The following is a 24,177-nucleotide window of genomic DNA, read 5'->3' on the forward strand; positions in this document are numbered from 1 at the left end:
CTGACAGAACCATTAAATAGAAGCTGCTTTAAGGCTATTTCTTATCACTGATGGTAACACAGAGCTAGGGCTTCATTGGTTTTAATCTACCAATTAAGTGAGAAAGTCACATGGTTTTACAAAATGCATAAATTAGTTGCTGTCATCCAAGTAATTGTAATTTCAATATGAAAAAGGTACACAGAGAAAATCAACATTTTACACACTTGGCACAATTACCCCAGTGAATATTGACGTTTCCTGAATGTTTCAAACATTTTTTGGCACTGTGGCTTACAGAACAGCAACACTGATAATACCCGTAAGTGCTGAGTACTGGTGAGTCATTAGAAATGGCACCTTCCCTCTTTGGTAGGCTGTGGGAGGTAAAGGAGGTAGCATTAGGGAGAAGACACTAAGTACACACCTGTCACTTCTCACTTTGTTACTTGAGCTGTTTCACATCTCAGTGGTAGTATGCAGGACTTTTTTTATTTATGTAATTATGATTTAGTTATGAAATGCCAGTTATTTTCTCATGAGTTAGAATGACTTCTTACTCGGTTTTGTTCTATTTCCTGGCAATGTCTTCTGAAAACATAACCTTTCTGGCCTGGAACTCTCTGCAGCTCTAACTGATAGCACAGGATGGTGATTTTTAAGATTCACCAGTGATTGTCAACTACTGAGGAGGCAAGCAGACTTCATTCCCATGCACCATCTGCGGGAGAATGTTAGTGGAATAAGCAACCTTTCCTATCAGAATGAAATGTTGTTCCAATAGCACTATCTACTTACTCATTTCTAAGAAAAGCTTAATGCCAAGAATGTCCCTTGTGGTCCTAAAACAAGTGATTTAGAATGACTTAAAACTTTGTCAACCTTCAATGTGTGCCAAACATAGAGTCTTAAAACTAAGACAACTTGATTGGACTTAGGTAGTTTCTCTCTGAAAATGCTTTTCACCTCTGCTCTCCACTGCCAGAAATTGAGTATTGAAGGTAATTATGCATGATTATTCTCTCTTGTATGTACTTTTAAGAACTCCACTTTGATAAAAATATGCATTTAAAAACCACACATTTATATACATGGTTGTTAAACAGCTTAAATTTTATTGACCTCCCAGTTTTTAAAAAAGTTAAAGGTCATACCTCTAGGTCGATGTACTATATACAGATCGTGCAGAGTGAATATGAAGAGATACAAATTAGTCATGCCCAAAAGATTGACTAGAGTCATCTTCATAAATACATATAAAATTCTTATGAAGATAGAGGGACTGCCAGCTTTTCTGAGACACTTTTCAAAGTTATTGAAGGCACAAAATATACATCATTGTGAATATACACATTCTAGACTTCGTGCCTCTGATACAGCCCAAAGATTTGGCTCCATGACTACTATAAAACTAAATACACTGAATTGAGATTCTGTTTCTCAGGTGAAAAAGCCAGACCTATAAACATCAAGTAGATAATTACCCCAAAATATGAAGAATACAAATACAAGCATTTTATTTTAAAAAGCAAACACAAAAGATTGTGTAAATCCAAAAGTGTTAACTGCTTTCAAACTTCTATTTTGGATTATTTAGTACCTATACAAGTTTGTTCCCAGAAGCTTATGCATCACTAGTCTCTACTAAGGAAAATGATTCTAAAAATTAACATGGTTTTCAGTATTTAAAATCTCACTATTTATATAAAAGCCTAGAGAGACCAATAATATCCAATAGCTTCAAAAGATAAACTAAAGACTCTTAGGTGTAATCAACTTTACCCATGTTTGTCCAGGTCTGTTTAATATATACACAAGGAAAATACACTCACTATAATTTCTTATAAAATAGCAAGTAAGGAGTAGATGTAGGAGATGTAGAAGGGGAAAGAGAATTTAAAAAGTCCTTTTCTTCTGTAACTTTTACTTCAGAATCATCAAAAAGCAACCACTTCCCCTCGTACTCCTTTAAGCTTTGCACTACATACGAAATTTTGTTCTCCAATCCACTCGTGTTAATGCCTGTTTGGTCACTGGATTCCTTGTTCCTGTCAGATTCGTGGGTCCCATTAGTATCATTAGTTTCAGAATTTCTATTTTCAGCAAATGCTGTCCCGGCAACCTTATCAGGATTAGACGCTTTGTTGTACAGCTCATAATCTGCTTTGCTCTTTTGTCCTCCAAGAAGTCCAACAGCTTCTACATTTTTTTTGTTCAAAACTTTACTTGGCTGGGCATTTCCACCAACTCTAATTGATACTTCATCATCATAATTTTCAGCCATTCCCCTTGCTTCCTCATTCAGTGGCTCTGGCTTACCTATCTCACACATCTGGTCAACCACAAAATTCCCTTTATCTAGTTCCAGACTGTTAAGGTCAGTGACTTTAACAGAAGCAGTATAGTGCCCACTGCTAATGGTAATGCCACTGTGCATCACAACAGCAAATAATCCATAGCTGTCGTTAGTCGGCTTTGTGCTCCATTCTTCTAGTGACAGTTTAAGAGGTGTCAGTAAAGGAGTGTTGATCTTGGAAAGTCCTCCACCGTAACAATCAAACCTTTGGAAGGAAAAAAAAGGTCTCCTGTAATTCCATTTTAAATGTAAAATTTTACACACAATGTGAAACCAAGTATTAAGCCCTTAATGTTTAGTTGTGAACAAAGACAAACTAAGACCTCAATTTCAAAAAAAGCACATACACAAAAATATTCAAATAGAACCTAGGTGTAATAATGCACACCTTTAATCCTGGCATTTGGGAAGCAGAGGCAGGTGGAAGTCCATGGAGTGTGCAACAGCATGTCAGAAAAGACAGATTATCCAAAACATCCATTTTATATTTATTTTAATATAGCATATAGACAAATTCCCAACTATAAAATTTCCCCAAAGTTTTCAGAGATGAGTTCAATTTCCAACTTTCCTTAAAACTGAAAAGAATTTTGCTTTGTTATATCCCCAAAAAGTATGCATGAGTCTGGTGGCTCACACCTCTAATTCTAGCTGCAGCCTCTGAGGCAAGAGAACAGCTGTATTTTGAGGCCAGCTATGGCTGTTAACAATGAAACCCTGTGTCAAAGAAGGGGAAGGAAAGAAGTATTAAAGATTTCTCCATTTCAGTCAGTTCCATTAAAGCAGAATACTACAACTAGCACCTACACAATGAATAAGAAAGGATATATTTGAGAATTGTACTAGTTTTTTGTTTTTCTTTTGGTGCTAGAGACCAAATCTGAGAGCTCACTATCTGAACTGTACCACCAGCCCCCAAGAGCACAGTTATGTAGGATGCATGCCCCGAGAGCCCGCCTGTGGAGAGCAGAGTTGTTTCTGACAGACCCTCAGTTCATTCACAATACTCACTCCAAGCCACTAGCAGCAAAGCACTTCAGATGGATAGTGATAACTTCGGGCATTTTATCAAATAAGAGACTCCGCTCTGCTTCTGTATAGTGATGGCAATTTTCACAGAAATATTTGTCTTCCCCTACAATTCTTTCCACTGAAGCAAATTGTGAAATTGCCCATCTCAAGGTCTTCATTTCTGTTTTTGGCTCTGGAGAAACTATAAAACAGAATTGTTCACTCATAGTATCTTTCAGACATTCAAAAAATAAACAAGGTTCCATGTGCAATATAATCATTCAGTTTCAAATAACCCATCCCCAACATCTAAAAAGATTTCATTTGCTTTCAGTTATCCTGAAAGTACATATACATGTCTTCTAAATATTACTAGCCAAAAAAAGAAAAAAAGGCCAAGTCAGCCCAGTCCCTGCTAAGTATAAGTCAACTGCTAGTATCTCCGGTAAAGCCAGCCTCATGACTCCTCAGGACAGTCTATACTTTTCATGGTTTACACTGAACACAACAGTGGCTTAAATATTTAATTTTAAAACAACTCCAGTTACCAAATATTAGGGTCTCCAATGTTAAAGTATTTCATTTTTGCATTCCAACATTTCAAATTAAAATGCCTACAATTCCATAAATATAATTAATAAATGGTGCAAGACAACAGGAAAGCTATATATTATATGCCATGGTGCACACAGGCTCCCATTTGCTTACTTTCAGAGCTCTCCTCAACTTTAGAAAGCTCATCTTCTTGTACCGGGACACTAATATCCTGGAAATCTTCTCTTCTTTCTGTTAAGCTTTCACATTCCAAACAGCGAGTCCTTAATACTAGCTGACCTTGAAATAATTTCTCTACGAGTTCAAAACCAATCTGTTCTGCACCTAAAACGAAAACAGGAAAATTAAGTCTATAAAGACTTGTTTTTCAGTATAGTCCAATTCATCAATTTCCCACTGAAATAAAGTATATCATGAACACAAGATCTTTTTCACATCTAGTTAAGCAGTGCCTTATTCATTAAATGTAGTCACTACCAAAAACATTTTAAATAGAAATTACTATCCTTAGAATAAAGTCAGCTGAATCTTCAACTTGCCTCCCAAAGACATGTCCTTATAGAATTACCCCAGAGAAAGAAAAAAAAAATGGGCACAATCACATTAACTACAGATTTTTCCTAAGATGCGTACATGTATAAACAAAATCTCAACTAAGATTCACTAAACTATGTCCCTTATGAGTTTGTCATATTCTGTAGATAAAAGGGGGGAAAAACCCCATTGCTTTTCCACTAAAAATGTACTGAACTTCCCTACTTTAGAAACCATCGAGCAAAATTACCCTAACAATACAAGAGCATTACATAGTACATGTTCATACACTCAAGTATAACACTTTAAACACTACAGCTGACATCCAATGGTTAAGTTACCTTCAACAAAATCTTAACTACTGTATATTTCTATAGTTATTAATATCCCAACTTGTCATTTTAATAACTACACTGACCTTTGTTTATGGGCTTCACATCACTAGCGGCCACAGGTGTACCACTGCTTCCTGGGGAGTCAAGTGTACCACCATTAGCTGTAGAATCCCCTGGGTCCTCTTCAAGATCAGACTCATTTTCTTTAGATTGTCCTTTGGATCGCTGGTTTGTTGTTATTTTCCCCAAACTACAGAACTTAGAAAGAATGCTGGGCTGCTTAGTTGTAGACTTTAGCCAATTTATTTTAACTTTTGATTTCTTTTGGGAGGGTCTCACACTCTCATTTTCAGAAACACACTTGGGGATGATGTTAGGAGAAGCCTCTAAGGTGTCGCCAGCAGCTTTTCTTTTTGACCTAGTTTGTCTCTGGTTCTCTTCCAGTGACTGGGACTCCTTGGACAACTTAACTTTCTTCTTCATGTTACCAGGCTCACTGTCACATTTCCTTTTCCAGTTTCCTTTTGGGAGTTTTTCTTTAAAGTCCTCCAGATTCTTCATACTGTCAATCTCCATGCTGCTAACTCCTCTTAGTTCCTCTTTCTGATGAGATTTTTCTTCTACCTTTGTAGATAATTCAGGCAAACTTTTCACTTCGTCTTTTTTCAGGAGTTGGCATGTTTCTTGAATGTTTCCCAGAATACACTGGAGCACTTCCTGTGCATCATGCTGTAGATAACCTTCATACATAGGGTTGAGCTCCCTATCAATAGAAGTGTTCATTTTAGCTAATTCTAGTTTTGCATAGTAACAAAAATTTTCCATCAACTATTTTAAATATCCAAAAGTATTCTACTAATTTGAAACCTCTTACCTAAATTTACTGTTGAAAGTAAAAACCAATTTTACTGTATTTTATTATCACCATACTGTGACCCTCTTCTAAGTATTATGAATAACTAATGCTGACAGTGCTATACCATGATATTTTATTTGAAATGCTGTGTGTCCTGTACAGTAACTGCCACTAAGTAACTACTGACAGATGCCATGAGGTTAAATAACTTGCCTAAAAGGATCATAAGAGATACAATGTGAGGGTCCAGAATCAGTTCTTGGCCACCATTTTATAATGCCTCATAACAAAGGTAAATGTCCTGGGCCTACATCTATTCAAAAACTAAAAAGAGGTTTTTACGTCAGGTCTCATTATGAAATTTTCTTAATGTTATGGATCATATGTGTGTGTGTGTGTGTTAATTTTTAAGCACATATAATAAGTATTTAGAACCTGAAGTTTTTATGCATAATACATTGTGTACATAGACTAATTTCTAATCTGAAATTTTTAGGATCACATGTATTTAGGAATTCTGGTATTTTCATTTTCAGATGACAATATGGGTCTATAGGATGTTGATCGATGATGGAGTGTATGCTCTAGCATGTACAAGGCCTGGGTTTGATCCTCGGTACCACAAAAATGAGTAACTGTATTAATACCTAGGCTTTACCACCAGAGACTGATCTGATGTGGAGCCCACATACCACATATATCTGTATTTTTTTAAGGAGTGTAATATAGCACATATAAAAGTATGAATCATCAACATATGGGGCAGTATCCTATAATCACACAGTCTTTTGATAGAAAATTTATTAATTCACATCAGAAAGAACTATGAGTAAAGAATATAAATAGACTAATATAAATTTGAATCTAATTAACTTAGTATAATTTATTTTTAAAAATAATTTTCAAAGCCTCTGGGATATAAAAGGCTGTGAGTCTAGGAGCTTCAATTTTCTTGCCATTTACTCCTTATTTATTCATATATCACTCTTGTCTAAAAACAGAAACAGACAAAGAATTGTAAAACTGTGTTAGAGAGGCTATACCTGAGTGTGTTAAGCAGTCGCCTTGGCTGTGTAGCAAGTTCATCTGTATATTTCTCTGGATTTAAGAGAAAACTAGCCTGAAGCTGTTCAACTGAAATTATTAAGGATTGTAAACTGCATATAAGCTCATAACTTGCCAAAGGATCTTCTTTGCAGCTTCCCTATCAAGAAAAAAAAATAATTTATAAACATTAAATACATACCTCTTTACATCTTAGTCTAACTGAATAATGTAGCTCTTCTAATTTTAATTTCAGTACAACAAAACTTCTATTAAACATGTCAACTTTTTCATTGTAGAGTTTTTTTCCAGTTGCTTTCTAAATGGAAAAGTGATTTTCTAATCAGTTTTCTTTTAATGTATTCATTTGCATTTGAAGCTAGGAATGTGGCTCAGTGGTGGAGCTTCACTTACCTAGTAAACAATGCATAAAAAAAAAAAAATCAAAAAAAAACCCCTCTACACAGGACTGAATAATCTGGTAAGGTCCTTTATCAGAATGAAAAATACTATAATATACAGTACTTAAAAGCTTAATTCTTGTTTATAAATCAACAGAAATAATCTATCACCATTGTTCTGAACTCTCCTAAGAATCTATTACCTTTTATTTAATAGTTAATATTAACCTATTAACCTCTTTCTTATTTATTTATCAAATAAATTTAACTCCTCCCATTAGTTTCTTGTTTGTGTGAGTTCTTTTTTGTTTTTGAGACAGGGTCACTGTGTGCCCTGTCTGGTCAAGAAATCAAATAGAGACAAACCAGGCTTGACCTCAGCCTCAGAGATCTACTTGTGTCTGCCTCCCAAATGCTGGAATTAAAGGTGTGCACCACCATGCATGGCCTTCCCCCTATTTTATTTTGCTTTTCAAATTTTTTTTTGGGGGGGGGGGGCAGGCGGTGTTGCTGCACGCCTTTAATCCCAGCACTCAGGAAGCAGGCAGATCTCTGTGAGTTCAAGGCCAGCCTGGTCTACTAGAGCTAGTTCCAGAACAGGCTCCAAAGCTACAAAGAAATCTTATCTCAAAAAACAAAACAAAACAAAAACAAATTAATTTTTTTACCTTATCTTTTTGATTAGAGTCATCCTTCAGAGCTTCTTTCTTCCTTGAAATAACATTAAATAAGTGTTTCACTCCAGATTTAAAACCAGGACAAAAGTATAACACCTACAAAAGGGACATTGTCTAAGTACTAAGCAAACAGTACACCTAAAATCACTAATGCCTTCTTTAGGGCACTTTTACTGTATCTTACAGAAACTCAGATGTTAAGACCACTATGAAAACTTGTTCTCTACCCCATCAATACTAACCCACTGTTCTAACTCTCAGTAGCACTTACTGAACCTAGGTAGATACATTAATAAGATTAAGATTACAAGGACAAAGAAAGGAAACAAAAAAATTTAAGGGTACACAAAATAACAAGAGTTTTTAAGTGGACACAGCACCAGAAATAAAGCAGGCAAGGTGGGGGGGGGATGGTTTGACACCTTCCTTTTAAGCAATCTTCCCAATTTTAATATCTTTCCTTTGTTTTTTCTTACCCCACAGGAAGTTTAATAAGATGCAGTTTAGAGTATTATAACCTAATTTGGTTTGTTTACAAATAAAGGTAAACAAAGTATAGACAAAGCAATTCAGTAATCTAAAATTTTCAAGAAACATTAAATGTTACATCATTTTACCTGAAGAATGCTATTCAGATAGCAAGTGTTGCCGAGATTATTCAGTCCCACAAATGGTAACAAGTTCTCTCTCTTCTCACAGTTTATCGGTGAGGACTGTGCAGCAGGAACAACTTGGTCACTGTTAACATACAGGGAAGAGATGATGTAAAGAAGTAGACCCTAAAGTGGGAAGGCTGCTGCGCTAAGTTTAGGTTTTTACAAGAGGTATGATATGAACAGTCAGGTGGCAGTTTCAAGAGGAAACATTTCAGACTCAAAATAAGCATACCCCTGTAGAGACTTTAAGTCACACTCTACAAACCTCCAGATAATTCCCTAAAGAGGATGTTAGTCCCATAAAAGTAAATGAACTGATATGGTGGTTTCTTTCACCTACTGGGACATTTTTAATCAATTTAATTATGAATATAAACCTGGGAATGAGCTAATAATTAGCAACACTATTTAAGGAGGTTATATTCGTAAAGGTTTAGAAGAAAGTCTATGAAGAGAATTAGACTGCTTCTCCTCACTTAAATAGGTCACCTTTTTTCCATCTTTGGTACTTGGGATTGAACCCAGGAGACCACTGAGCTATAAAACTAACCCTAACAAACACTGGGAAAACATACACGGGATAAAATCTAATTTTGTTACCCAACAAACCACCCATTTGTTGAACTAAGACCCCAACTAGAGCAATTTGAAATATTCACTTTTATTCCTTATTTTTAATTTAAAAATAACTTTACATTATAATGAATTCCAATAAAAAAAAAAACATCATGCAGCTAGACTAACGTAGCCACTCAAACACTTGCTCAGTCCTATAGGACAGCCATTTGAAACCAGGGAGTTCCATTTAGGGCTTTACACTGCCACCATCAATTACATTTTTTGTGCACTTATCCACCATCAAAAAGGAAAAATGTGAGTTTAGACTAGAAAAATAATTAGCTTTATTCACTTTTATGTTGGACTCATCTGTACTTTATATGCATTCCTTCTCTCATCTTTTTAGTGAGTAAAAAATTAATGTGCATTAAAGCCATTTTTAAAATCCAGTTCCAATATAATTTGCAACTCTCCTGCTTCTGAGTTGTTTTGGAGTAACTGTCAAGTCTTCTGAACCAAACCAAAGAAAATCTCGTCTGTACATGCAGTACCCTACATAAACTGATGGTTCCTCCACCCCCCCCCCTCTTTTTTATTTTTAAAGACAGGGTTTCTTTGTAGCTTTAAAGTTAGTCCTGGAACTCCCTCAGTAGAGCAGACTGGCCTTGAACTCACAGAGACACGCCTGTCTCTGCCTCCCAAGTGTTGGGATTAAAGATCTGCACCACCACAGCCTGGCTCTAGTTTCACTTGATAGTAACCCAATTTAGTCTCAATCACTCACAAGGTGGCTGTTATGAGTTAATGCTGTGGGTGTGACCCTAGGAGAAATCACCAGGATACATCTCATCTCACTGAATGCAAATTCATGAGTATTTAACCTATGTCAACTGTCAGGTCAGTGCAGAAGTATCAACCCAAGTTCAGTGTTCCTTCATTGACTCAGAATAAAGTACAGAAATATATTTAAAATAAAATACATACATCTCAGATCCTCTATATTCAGAAGCTTTTTCTTCATTTTCTTGAGAATCGGTGAAATCTAAAGCTCTTTTAGTTTCCTTTTTCTGAAAAAACTTCAAAGAAAGTCTGTTTTTCTTTGAGGGACTCCCTCTTGCAAGCCCATTACTTTCACTAGGAATAACACCAGGCATTTTCTTTTAAAATTGCGAGGAGTTGACGAGAATTAACTTTTAGAAGGCAGCTGTAATCACCAATTGTATCTGTTAATCACACACACAAAAAGGATGTGTTAGTCATCAGGTGTAGGTGACAAAATTAACAACTGTGAAAGCTAAAAGAATGGTACACACCAGGACACCATATTTAAAAACCTAATACCTGACAGTAGACACTTAGGGATTATTGCTTCAATCAGTGCTTTTCAACCTTCCTAATGCTACAACCCTTTAATACAGTTCCTCAAGTTGTGGTGACCCCCAACCATAAAATTATTGTTGCTACTTCCTAACTGTAATTTTGCTACTGTTAACAAATCACAATGTAAATATATGATATGCAGGATCTCTGGTATGCAACCCCTGTAAAAGAGTCATTTGAGCACCAAAGAGTCACAATCCACAAGGTGAGAACTGAATGAAGCTACACTGTCTAACTTTCTCAAAGATGTACTACTAAAGTCTTACTACTTCAGTATATATACATAAAGGGCCACATCACAAAATACCCACTTAGTAAAATCATACACGAAGCACAATAAAGTCATAGAACTAAGTAAAAACCCAGAGCTGGTAAGGTGATCAAGTGGGTAAAGGCACTTGCTAATAATAAGCCTGACAGCTTGAGCCCAGGAACCCAACTTCTGAAGGGTGCCCTCTGATCTTTGTGTGCACATCAAACACACACACACCAGTTTAAAAAAATAAGTTTACACAAAACGTCTCTAATTGTAAAGAAAAACCAGAGACGAATGAAAAATCACAATAGTGAACACTGAAGAATGTTCTTTCCACGGCCATTTATAGTCAATTTATGATACACACAATGAAGTCTCTACACAGCTTCAAGTGTAATTCACATACAGAGAAAAGCACATTATCCGGCCTTCAGTTATAAAATCCGAACGCTACACATACAAAGCTGGAACCATGGGTGGAAAAACTTGCTCCATGTCATGTGAATTAAAAATTACAGTATTCTTTAGTTTTCCAATTTTGTTTTGGAGCAAGGTCTCACTGTACAGCCCTGGCTGTCTTGGAATGCCGCATGTAGGCTGGCCTGGATCTCAGAGATCCACCTGCCTCGGCCTCTCCCTAGTGCTGCTTTGAATGTTCTGTGAGCCACCACACCCAGTTCCAATTATTTCTAAACTCTATGATTTAAAACTGCACCAAACAAGGTTTCTACCCTGTTTCAAGGTAAAAACTTCAAAATGGAAGGAAAAAAAGGATATGGCAATATTTGTGATACTTTGTAGAAGTCTATTTTTCACTTGGGATATCTAGAAGAAAAATACCTTTTCATCACAATATCCCTAAAATATGAACGAGTTTCAAATGTAGGTACCCGAGTAGTAAACTGAGGTACACTCAACTCCTACCCCTAAACATTCACTCCAGTGTACACTGCAGTGAAAACATTTTTGGGGAATCATCTCAGGAAGAGCTTTAAGCTGACAAATTTTCCCATCTTGTCAGCAACTTAAATTTTGTCTCCTGGCCCCTTAATATTCCTGATAGAACATTACCAATAAGCTGCTACTATTATTTGATAATGAAAACAAAACATTAATGCTGTGGATAATAATAAATCAGCCTTCGCTAAACTGTCAGAGAGCCCCAAGCATTAACGACTCGAGAAAGGTGCCTTGCTGGGAGCCAATGGGAGCCGGAGAAAGTGATCAGTCAGCTGAAATAGCGGACCTCACCTCAGCCGACCATCCCCTCCCGGCCCCTCCAAACAACCAGCATTGACGGTCGCCGAGGGTGACACTTTCCCAGATGCCCGATCTTACGCTCTCACCGTCCCTTCTAAGCAGGGGCTTTCGGGCAAAAACATCTCTCGCGAACTTTATAAACCAAGCTTCGTACAATGAACTTAACGGTAAACCTTCCTGACCAAATGACACCGGGAACCCCCGACCCATTGCTTTTCAAATCTGTGTAAAAGGACAGGACTCAACTATTTTTTAAAGAAAAATGTGAAACAATAAAGAAAAGCTCTTGGGCGCAGGGTTAAGACACGTGGCGCCGTTCACACTTCTGGAAAGTGTAAGTCAAGAAAATGCGCGGTAAAATTTCGCAAACCCCGACCCGGGACACAGCGATCGCAAACACCTCTTCTCCGGGCCAGCGCTCCTGTTACGAAAGGCGCAGGCAGAGGGACACAAGCTGCCGGTGGCCTCCCCGGGGTCGCCGCGCCCGCTGGCTCCCGCCCGGCCTCCCGCAGCGCAGTCCGGGCCTGGGCGGGGGGCTCCCCACGATCCGCACCTGCCCCGCAATCGCGGGGCCCCGAAGCCCCGAAGCCCCGGCCCTCCTTACCCGGTCATGGCCCTGAGCGAGTCTGCGGCGCCGCCGCCGGGGAGACCAGCCGGGCAGAGTGCGGGCGCGACAGGTGAGCCCCGCCGCCGTCCCGGGAGAAGGCTCGCAGGTGAGTGCCTCCCGCGGGGGAGTGACCATTCGTCCGCGGAGCGGGAGCCGGGCCGCCGCTCGGTCCTGCCCGCCGCGGCCCCACTACATCCCCGGCGCAGCCCGGCCGGGAAGGCTCCGGGCTGCACAGCGGTGGCGGCGCTCCCGAGCCGCAGGGTCCCCGCTCGGCCACCGACGGGAACTTGGCGCGTTTTCCTCACTCTCAGGACCCCCGCGAGTGAACCCCCGCCCGCGCCAGCGTCGCGGCTGGAGGTGGCGTCCTCGGAAAGTGCCGGTTCTCCTCCCCACGCTGCAGAGACGCGGAAGGCGCGAGCCGCCGCGCGACCGCCCCTCGCCAGCGGCGCGCTCGGCTCCGGAACCAGCTGGAACGGTAGTTCCTCCCAGGGCCTAACGGGTTCTGCACTTTCAACAGCGCAGGCAGCGGTGCGGGCAGCTCGCGCGGGTCCTCGCAGAGGCGCGCGCTGTGCAGGAGGCCGGGCTGGCGCGCAGGAGCTCGCTCACGCCCTCTTTTTTTTTTTTTTTTTAATTCTTTTTAAACATTCGGGCTCGCGAGTTGAAGGGGAGGGAGCGTACGGGTCGGGAGATGGGACAGGGAGTGGCCGGGACAAGCCCCTGCCTCAGGTGCTCAAATGCGCCAATCCAGAAGGAACAATTTCCAAAGCCTCCTGCCTCCGCCCCGGCAGGGCAAGCCAATCAGAAGTGCCCGCACAACCAGCCAGTCCGCGGGCAAAGAGGAATGGTTGGCCAATAACAAAGTAGAGGGAGCGAGCCCTGCCCGCCTGGTTGGGCGTGCGGCGGCCCTGAGGGCCTCTCTCTGCGCTTATTGGCGCTCCCGTGCGCGCTTTCGCTGCCGGCGGTTAGAGTTCCGCTGTGCGTTTTGTTAGCCCTGGGAGGCGGCGACCGAGGGTGTGGCTCCCGGGGCGAGGCTCCGGTCCAGGCCCGCCTACCCCGTCCACTTTTTTTTTTTTTTTTTTTTTTCCTTTGGCTTGAGCTTTCTGGCAGGGTTGCTTGAAACTCGGAAAATGGCTGACGGGCTGGCTAGCTGCTGGGTGTCCAGTTCGCTGCGGGAGCCGCGGCCCGGTCCCAGGCCAGTCCATAAAAAGAAGCACCGCCCTAGCTAGGCAGTGCCCAGCCCAAGGCTGCGGAGTTTTAGTTTGCAGTCTGGTCTCTCGCGGCACAAGCCTCGGCGGGTTCTGGCGCGAGCTGGTACCGAATTGCCTGTTTGGAGGATTTGGTTTTGCTTGCGGTGTCTTTGTGAGATGATCTCACGGTGCAGTGCCGCAGTTGATGAGAACTCAGCAAATCCGTTCAAGTTGGTCTTTGCTTGTGTGTTTGATTGATTTGGTTCTGTTTTGGTGCCCACTGTATTGCCAGGCTTTTTTCAGGGTGGTAGGGATAACATGGGGACTGTACTCCCCGCTTTACAGTCTATGGGAAACCAAAATTAAACTGGTGATTTGAAATAATGTAAGTGGCAGATTTGTATGTGTCAGTTGGGTGTTTTAGATGGGATAATCTAGAAAGACTTAGTTGGCGTTTTGGCAGACAGCTCCAGGAAGTGCACCTGGAAAGGGTTTGCAAAGGGGAAGCTGTAAATATCTGTAACTCTCTAATGATACTTCATTTGTATTTTAACAAACAAAGCTTGCCTGAAGATCAGAAAAGTAAAACAGTCAGCCACTAGCTCTTACCTCAGTCTGAAATGGCGATCCTGCCTTCAGGAATCTCAGAATGAGACTGTGTGTGAGAGCTGTCTCCTCCCATCTTATGTTTCTCTCTAGGGCTGGGATTAAAGTTATGCACTGCCGGGTTTCTCTGGCAAACGAGTGCGGCTGCTGGAGGCTGACCAGGGTAGCTGTTTTACGCTGATCTTCAGGAGAGCTTTATTTATTAAAATACAAATGAAATATCACTACATAACACTTTGAAGCTTTAGTTAGAAAAGCAGTGGGGGCAGGATGCTTTTAGCAGAGTCTAAGAAAGACTGTTGCAATGGCAGTGGAATGAGCGTTCCCCATAGGGACAAGCAGGAGGCACAGCTCCCCAGGGTCACCCTCAGCAGCCTAAGGAGTTCCTGTCAATGTTTAGGGACCAGCAACCAGTCCAAATGGCGACTTAGTCACAGAAACACAGTTTGTGAAGCAGGATTGGAGTTTGGAGATGCTTTAATGTAAGGGTAAGGATGAAGGTTCAGAGAGGCTCAGTGGGAAAGACAAAAGGGAACATGGATGGGGGGGGGGGGGCTCCTTAAAGAAGAGTCCCAGAGAGACCTGCCCAAGTGTGAGTACAAACTCGGGGGATAGTTGCAGCTCTTCTTTCATTCATAGGATTTGGGTGGCATTTGAATTTTCAATTTTTAAAGAGCTTCTAAGAAACCTAAAATGACATCTCTGAATGGCTTCTAGGGGGCTCCTGACAGGATTATGGTTGTTAAAGTAAAAATCTAGCCCACAGGGATACTGAGAGGTAAGAAAACAAAACTAAAGTTCTTTTAAGATTCTCAGGCAATGCCAGGAGGAGGTGGCGCACACCATTAATCCCCATACTCGGGAGGCAGAGACAGGCGGATCTCTGTGAGTTCAAGGTTAGCCTGGTCTACAGAGGAAGTTCCTGGACAGGCTCCAAAGCTACACAGAGAAACCCTGTCTCAAAAAACAAACAAAAGGTTCTCAGGTGACATCTAGGGAAAGGTATGAGGTTCTGCTCAGGTTCATACACTCTCCAAACTTAAGCCTGGGTCATCATTGCTTTAGCATTAAATATCTTTGTATAAATAACGCTGTGTATCCAGCCTTACAGCACAGGTTTTGGAAATCTCAGCCGGCAGAGGCTGCAGCCACACTTCAGGCTGGGGGCTCTTCCCTGCCCATGTCCCTTCCCAAAAATCTCCATTCCTTCATGTCTGAGCTCTGATTAAATTGACTTGAATGCCATCAAATAGTTCTGAACTAGTAGACAGCAAGGCTTAAAAGTGACTTTGAGCCAGGCAGTGGTAACGTGTGCCTTCAGTCCCAGCACTCAGGCAGAGGCAGGTGGATCTCTGTGAGTTCAAGGCCAGCCTGGTCTACAAAGCAAGTTCCAGGACAGCCACGGCTGTTAACCCAGAGAAAGCCTATCCTGGGAGTTTGAGGGGGAGTGACTTGTGATGGAAAAGACATGACCTCAGGGCACAAGCAGAAATATCCACTGAGAGGATAGTTCACAAAGCCAGGGAATAAATGGTGGCTTGAAATAAGGTGACAATGGAAATGCTACATGAATAGAAGTTACATCAGGTGTGGGGGTGCACACCTGTAATATCCTCACCAAGGATCTGAGGCAGGAGAATTACCAGAAATTCAAAGGGCTGGTGTTCTTCAGCACACTGAGAGATAAGTATGTGGTAAATACCTATTATATTAGCACTTTGAAGGCTAAGGAGACTCATGAGTCACAGCCCAGCTCAGCTATCTCAAAAACAAAAAGAGGAGAAAGAAGACCAGCCAGTGCCACAGTGGGTTCATGGGTAAGGATCCTTTCTGTGAAACAAGACAACCTTGAACCCACAGTGGAAGGAGAAAACCAACTTCCAAACACTCTCTGACGACACAAATGCCATGTATAGTATGTGCTTGGACTCACAATGGTTTTTTAAAAAGATAAAGTTGCCTATTTCATATAAGACATACCTAAGGAGACAAAGACCAAACCCAGCCAGCAAATACATGAGAGACAAAACTACTTAATAATATAAATCAGTCTTAGGTTTTTGTAGCACGAATTCTAGTTGGTCTTAATAAAAAAATAAAAATTAAAAAAAAAAACAGAGTCAGATATAGGGGTTAATGCTGAAGATCAGAGAAGCAGAGCAGCTGGCCACTAAAAAGACCTTTTACCCTACCAGTGCTCAGACTGAAGGGGCAGTCCTGTCCTCAGACTACAACTGTCTCCACCAAACCTCAAACTGACTGAATGATTGTCTCCTTCTGCATTATATTTCTCTCTCCATCTAACCATATCACTCCTGTCTCCACCTCCCTAGTGCTGGGATTAAAGGTGTGGGATCCCAAGTGCTGGGATCACCCTTGTGTGAGTTCTGTTTCTCTTTTAGATTCAGTCTTGTGTAGCTCAGGGTGATCTTGTACTAACAGAAATCCCTCTGTCTCTGTCTCCTGAGTCCTGGGATTAAAGGTTTGTACCACCACTGCCTGGCCTCTAGTGGCTTACTTAGCTCTGCACCCTGATCTTCAGGCAAGCTTTATTTGTTAAAACATAAGCAAACCATCACTGCAGGTTGTCATCCTTTGCAATGCACTGGCAGTGCCACGTTTTTGTGCAAAGAATACGGGGGTTTGGAAGAAAACGGCCCCCAATTGGAATAACATTATTAGAAGGTGTGGTCTTGTTGGAGGAAGTGTGTTACTGTGGGGGCAGGCATTGAGGTCTCTTTTGCTCAAGCTTCCCTCAGTGTGACTATCAGTTGACTTCCTGTTGCCTCTAAGTCAAGATGTAGTACTCTCAGCTCCAACACCACATCTGCCTACATGCTGCCATACTCCCTGCAATGATGATAATGGACTGATTCTCTGACACTGTAAGTGAACTCCCTCAATCAAGTGTGGTGTATATATAGGAATGTGCTCTCTGTGATCCCTTCAACCCTGGAGATCCTACAGCAACTGAGATTGCACCTTCTCCAATGGTCTCTCATGGTGCCAAGCTTTAGCTGCTGTCCATGAACTTCAAAACCAATATAAGCTAAGAAACTCTTACACATTACCAAATTCAGCTGCCAGTGCAAGCCTCGGGCTCCTCTGGATCATAGGTTCTGTGTGTTGATCCAGAGGAAACGCTTCCCAGAAGATATTGCTTCACTGATGCCTGCCTCTTCTTAATCACAGCTAATTCTTCAGCCCCAGCTGACCAGATCCACAGATTCTTAGTTCAAAATATTGAATGGTTCCACTAAGTTCTTTCATGGATTCTAAAATCTTCCCTCTGAAACTTTACAAACCGGGCTCTCCACATTCTCTTTTAAATTACTGCAATAATAGTTGAGTTCTGAAAACTCAATGGCTTTCCTAGCCTAGAGTCCCAAATCCCTCTACAGTCCTCTGCAAAATATGGATCAGGTTTGTCACATCAATACCCACTGTTGGCACTGATTTATGCTTTAGGGTTTCTGTTGCTGTGATTAAACAACTGAAAGCAACTTAGAGAGGAAAGTTCATTTCATCTTACACTTCTAGGTAATGGCCCATCACTAAGGCAGCTAAGGCAGGAACTGAAGCAGACGCTAAGGAGGAGTGCTGTTTTCTAGCTTGTTCCCCATAGTTGCTCAGCCCATTTTACTATATACAGCTCAGGGCCATCTGCCTGGTACTGGCACCACCCATCATGGGCCGAGTCCTCCACATCCGTCATTCATCAAGAATGTGCACTGCAGGATTTCCCACAGGCCAGTCTGGTGGGGGCATTTTCTCAAGTGAGGTTCCCTCTTAAATTATTTAAACATTAAACAAACAAACAAACAAAATAACCTAGCCAGCATGCATATGCCTCCAGGTCCAATGAATGTAATTTTTTAAAAAATAGATTTATTTATCCAATGAATGTAACTTTTTAATAAAGGAATGAAATATACTGGCTGATGTTTGAGATGTAGTAGGAGTAAAAACTCTAGAATATGAAAGGTGTGAAAACCAGATCACTTCAATACAACCAGAGAAACTTTCATCTGTTGGGAAGAAAGCTAAAATCTGAGAGGATTTTAGAGTGACTGAACTTAAAAGATAGACAAGTGTCCCAATAGGAAGTCTGATATGCCAAAATCAGGGCTATGCTTAGGGAGAATCTACCATCCTGACAAACTGAGAAACCATTTGGGTGGTGTCCCTGAAATGTTCATTCCCCAGGCTCTTTAGTGCCCACAGTGTCAGACTTGTTTCCCTACTGAAAATTGTCATTTTGTCCTGCTAGACATTGTTAAGGCGTCTACTAAATAACAACTTCTCCTTCCTTATCCCCCACTCTACTTTCCACCTAACCCTCTGTCCAGTATGCTATAATTATATGATAGCCTAGTTGGGAAAGTGCTGTGGTTGATGATGGAGACTAAGAACTATTCCCCAAAGATGTTGCAAGACCTACCACTACAAGAACTTAGGAAGTATGCATAAAACTGAACTCAGAGATTCTTGATATGGTCAGGAGCCAGACCATAATATCGAGTAAGGAATATTATGCTACTTTGGAATCATTCTCCTAAAATATACTTTGTCAAGGATCCCTAGAATACAGAATTTGTGTTCTATTGGTGTGATATTATTGTTACAGTGACTCCTAGAAGTATGGAAAATCAATCTTAGTAAATGCAACCAATACCTAATATCAAAAGTGTTAGGGCTGGCAGGAGAGGGAAGGGATTCTGCTGTGGAATAATCCTTTTGTGCACTATGAAGATTTGTCACTCAGATTGGTTTAATAAAAAGCTGACTGGCCGGTAGCTAGGCAGGAAGTATAGGCAAGACATCTAGATGCAGAGAGAATTCTGGAAAGTTAAAGGGCAGAGTCAGAGAAGTTGCCAGCACACGCAAGGAGAAGCTAGATAAGCATGTAATAATACTGGGAAAAGATACCAAGCTACACGACAAAGCATAGATAAGAAATATGAATTAATTTAAATGTAAGAGTTAGTTAGTAACAAGCCTGAGCTGTTGGCCCAGCATTTATAATAACAAGACTCTTGTGGTTATTTGGGAAACTGCTGCTGGGATAGGAAAATTGCCTGCAGGATTCAAAGGCCAAAGAAGGTAAGTTTGCTAGAGTGGGTACATTATGTGCTAGAGTGGGTACATAATGTACAGCCAGGCAGGTTATGTAGCTATTAACTTACTTTTTTTGGCTTTGGTTTTGATTTTTAGAGACAGGGTTTCTCTGTGTAGTCATTACCATATTGAAACTTCTTCTGTACAACAGGCTGGCCTCAAACTCACAGAGATCTGCCTGTCTCTGTCTCCCAAGCACTGGTATTAAAGACTTGTGCACCACTGACTGGTGACTTAGTTACTACTCTATTGCTATGGAAAGACACCGTGACCAAGGCAACTTAATAAAGGAAGCATTTAACTGGGAACTTGCTTTCAGTTTCAGAAGGTTAGTCCATGATCATCATGGCAGGCAAGTAGGCATGGCTCTGGAGCAGTAACTGAGAGCTCATACCTGATTCAAATATGGCAGAGAGAGAGAGAGAGAGAGAGAGAGAGAGAGAGAGAGAGAGAGAGAGAGAGAGAGAGAGAGAGAGAGAGAGAGAGAGAGACCTGGCATGAGCTTTTGAAACCTCAGAGCCTACTCTTGGTGAGTCACCTCCTCCAACATCCTAACCCTTCTTAAACAGTCCACCAAATGGGAAACAAACATTCAAATATATTAGCTTATGGGAGCCATTCTCATATAAAATGTCATATCTATGTTCTGAGGAGGAGAGGACATTGTACTGCATTTACTCAGACCATAGAGATGAGCTAATACATCAGACATAATCATTGTTAAGAAGTTAAGTCATGGCTCTTGACAAACACAACCAACAATAACAGAATTTTGGCAGACCTTGACTCACTGATAATAGGAATAACAGGAGGCCAAGATAATCAGTGTCAGGTGGCAATGCTTAATTACCAGAAGTCAGGGAGTTATGATGTTTTGCTAAAAGGGTCTGGCCCTCAAGGAGTTACAGAAATGGCTACTAGGGACAAAATGGACAACCAAGAAAGTCCTATTAGCATATGCTATCAGGGAAAAAAATAATAAAGGGTACATTGCCTTGATGCTGGAGACTATCATTCAGTAAATCATGGACTGCTAAAATTACAGACCTGAGCCTGTTTTTAAACCTGCAATTCACTTACTGAAATGTTTCCAGGAGAAAGATCTCTGCTAAACCACCAAAATTGTAAATGGTAATGACTTCTCCATGTGCTGGTTGGTTTTTGGTCAACTTGACATAATTCTAGACATATCTGTGGAAAAGGTGTCTTAATTGGAAAAAAAATGAATTTGGCCTGTAAGCAAGTCTATTGTCTTGATTAATGAGTGATGTTGGAGGGTCCAGGTCACTGGAGGAGATGCCAACCCTTGGTACCTGGTCCTGGCTTATGTAAGAAAGCAGGCTAAAAAGCTGAGTGTGGTGGTGCATGCCTTTAATCCCAGCACTAAGGAGGCAGAGGCAAGTGAATCAGTGTGAGTTCTAGGCCAGAGTGCTCTACACAACAATTTCCAAGTCAGCCAGGGCTACATAGTGAGACCTTGTTTCAAACAAACAAAGCACATGAAGAACAAGCCAGTAAACAGTGTCACTTCATGGCTTCTGCTTCAGTTCTTGCCTCAAGGTTCCTGCCCTGATCATCCTCCATGATGGACTGATTATAAGCTGTAGGTTGAAATAAATACTTCCCTCCCCAAGCTGCTTTTGGTCATGGTATTTTATCACAGAAATAGAAACCATGAACTCCCCAGTTCTTCCTCAAAGGTATATAAACTGATGACATGATTGTTCCGTGGTACGGTTAGGGAGAAGGATTTTTATCACAGATATGAAAGAGAGAACAGCCAGAGGCATCTGGAAGAATCCAGAGCAGAGAAAGAAAGAAGCAGGCTGAATATGGCCAGCAAGCTGGACGTGGCTAGGGCTATCTGTGAGATGTGGAAGAATAACAAGGGATAGAGACTAGAGAAACCATAGTGAGAGAAACTGAAGCAGAGCAGAGAAAGAAAGAGAGTGAACATATCAAGAATAGCGAGGTTATAAGGATAAGGAGCAGATGCAGGGAGGAAAGCCTGTGGAAAGCAGACTGTAGACAAACCTTGGTGAACTCTAGATGATTTTACTTTTCAGAAATGGGCACTCGTGTGAAAGGCGAATGCCATCAGTAAAACAATCTTCATTTGCAACAAGGGTTGTGCTGTGATTGATACAAACGTCTTTGCTATAGCAAAGAATTTTGAAGGACTTTCCCACCTTGTCTTGGCCAAGTTTGGCATCCACTTTCTTTTGTGTCCTGCTTAATTTAGACAGCACATTGTCAGCAGCTGAGGCAAAGGCAGCTTCTTGCCCAGTAGCTAGTTTTGTCACATTTAAAGCAAACTCCATATGGAGGTTCTTTGAAGTAGATTGGTGCTGAAGTAGATTGGCTTTGAAGTAGATTGGTGCTCTCTGAAGTAGATTGGTGCTGCCATGAACAGATATATTTCACTGTCATGAAAAGCTTTATGCTATTAAAACATCTTAGATGTCATATGCTAAATATTTCTGGAGTGCTTGAAGACCATTTATCTGTCTAAAATATATCTATATTTGACCTTGAAAACATACCTAACACGACTACAACTTTGATTGTTATAATGACTAACTACTACCTGCATTTCTTAATTATCCTAAACAGTTTGTAATAATACTTTTCAAGGACTAGAACTTTGCATTACATTATTAAGTAGGCTGCATAGGTACAATACTATAAACAAGCATATAAACATATAGACAGTATGCTATAACAAAAATAACCTTACATTTGTATCAATATATAAAAATCCATACCATTGTAAAATATTTGAGACTAGTAGTTGTTTTTTAGTAGATTCAATAATCTACCCCTTTATTCTATCATTCCTATATACTCCCTTTTTTCACTAATAGGGGAGAAAGAAGGATAGAGGAAAGAAAGAAATCCCTTAATCCAGCCTCCTTTGTTTAGTTTCCTCATTGACCATGACCAAAAACAACTTGCAACTAACCCCCCTAAATAATGACAAATATTCACAACCTACTGAATGACCTAAACCCCATCTTAAGGGTATGGCCCTGATGGGTTGACGTCTCTCCACTGGATGATGCCATACACAGGAGTATATGGGCAGTAGAAATTGGAATTGATGAGTTATTTTTAAAGAATTTTAAAATGTAAAAAGGCATGAAATTAGGGTTTGGGGTGGTAGGGGTGGCGCTAGGAGGTGTAGGAGGTGAATGTGATCAAAATATATTGTATAACATTCTTAAGGAACTAATAACAGTAGTCAAAAAATAAAGATAGTAACCTGCTGCTTATTTTACATGTTGCAGCTCTAAAGGGAAAGGCTTCCCCAACAGAAGAGTAACATCTCTGCTCCAGTGTGGGAGCGTTTCCCCAGTGAGAGTGTTACAGCTCTGCTCTGAGAGGTATCCCGGCAACCGGGACCTAAGGAGTACCACAATGTCACACCACACAATAAACCGCACACAGGAGAGTTATTGGGAGGGAAAAACGCCAGGAGGGTGTCTGCCTCTGCCCAGACAAGAAGCAGCAGGGAACTGAACAGAATGCAGGATTTATATGGGGTTTCTGGGAACAGGGCAGAGTTTTCCAGGGTGGCCTGGAATTGGTGAGTTTTTGTGGCCTGATCTTGGGGCAAGCTTAGGGATTGGTGGCATTCTATGGTCTGATCTTAGGGCAAGCTCGGTGACTGGTGGAATTTTGTGCTCAGGGATTGGTGGAATTCTGTGTTTGAGGCAAACTCAGGGACTGATGGAATTTCAAGTTCTTGGCCCTCATCTCAGAGTCAAATCAAGGTCAGAATGTCTTTTTCATCTGGCCCTTTTATCCTACGTGGATGGTGGCACATACCTATAATCCCAGTACTTAGAAGACTGAGGCAGGGGATCATAAAGTAGAGATGTTCCAAATATGTAATGAGACAGTATCTCAAAAAGGACCTCACACCCCATCATTGTAGGCCGACTTTCTTGACCCCATCTAATACAGACTACATGTGTGTCCCTAGAGTTCATGTGGTGACACCTGATTCCCAGTGTGACATTTGGAGGAAGCGTCCTTTGCGGGTGTCTAGGGATAAACTACCCTTAAAAAGAAATCGTGAAGAAAGGCTTTGTTCCTCCCTCATACAAGCATTCAACTGGGAAGCAGTCTCTCACCAAATAAAGACATTCTTGGTGCCTTGATCCTAGAAAGACTATCAAATGTCCATTTCTGTTGTTTACAAACCACCTAGCCTACTTTCAGGTCACTACAGCCCAAAAGGACAAAGACAATAAGCTATTTACCTCTGACAACTCACAGATCCCATCACAAACAATCAGATTTGAATATATCAGAAAACAAATAATTTTATATTTCAGGAGGGAATGGCAAGAATTAGGGCCACCCTTATGAATCTAAGGAAAACAGACCTGCAGAGCATATTCCCATTTAATTCACCATCTGGTCCTACAAAAAAAAAAATATATGAATGATGAAGAATGACAGAAGATTACTGCATGCTCACCCTATTAGTAGGTCAGAATGCAGCTGCTATGCCAGATGTTAGGTATTTTCTAGAGCAGATTCACATAGCCTGGGGTATTGGTATGCATCATCGATTTTGGTGAACGTGTTATTGTTTTTATTCCAAACATAAGGAAAGGCCAGAAACAGTTGGCATTTTCACAAATAGAGAAAAAGGCACACATTTTCCGTTGAGTCCTAGGGGTTTCCTAATGGTACTCATGAGATAACCAGGAGACTTGAATCTTCTAGACATCCTGCAGAGCATCACATTGGCCCATTTTATCAGTGACCTCTTACTTGGGCAGAATGGACA

General features: G+C 41.0%; 1 protein-coding gene across 1 annotated transcript; it reads right to left on the reverse strand.

Annotated features, from left to right (window-relative positions):
* Positions 1 to 1,074: 1,074 nt before the first annotated feature.
* Usp1 (ubiquitin specific peptidase 1) lies at positions 1,075 to 12,973 on the reverse strand. Its single transcript, XM_038335070.2, has 9 exons — positions 12,463 to 12,973; positions 9,947 to 10,185; positions 8,366 to 8,486; positions 7,740 to 7,844; positions 6,670 to 6,830; positions 4,854 to 5,533; positions 4,055 to 4,225; positions 3,347 to 3,548; positions 1,075 to 2,540 (listed from the first exon to the last, which is right to left on the reverse strand). Exons 2-9 carry the CDS (start codon positions 10,114 to 10,116, stop codon positions 1,811 to 1,813), a joined length of 2,340 nt encoding a protein of 779 aa, XP_038190998.1. The 5' UTR covers positions 10,117 to 10,185; positions 12,463 to 12,973; the 3' UTR covers positions 1,075 to 1,810.
* Between the last annotated feature and the right edge of the window lie 11,204 nt (positions 12,974 to 24,177).

This window comes from Arvicola amphibius, chromosome 6 (genome assembly GCF_903992535.2).
Source record: "Arvicola amphibius chromosome 6, mArvAmp1.2, whole genome shotgun sequence".
Classification (NCBI taxonomy): domain Eukaryota; kingdom Metazoa; phylum Chordata; class Mammalia; order Rodentia; family Cricetidae; genus Arvicola; species Arvicola amphibius.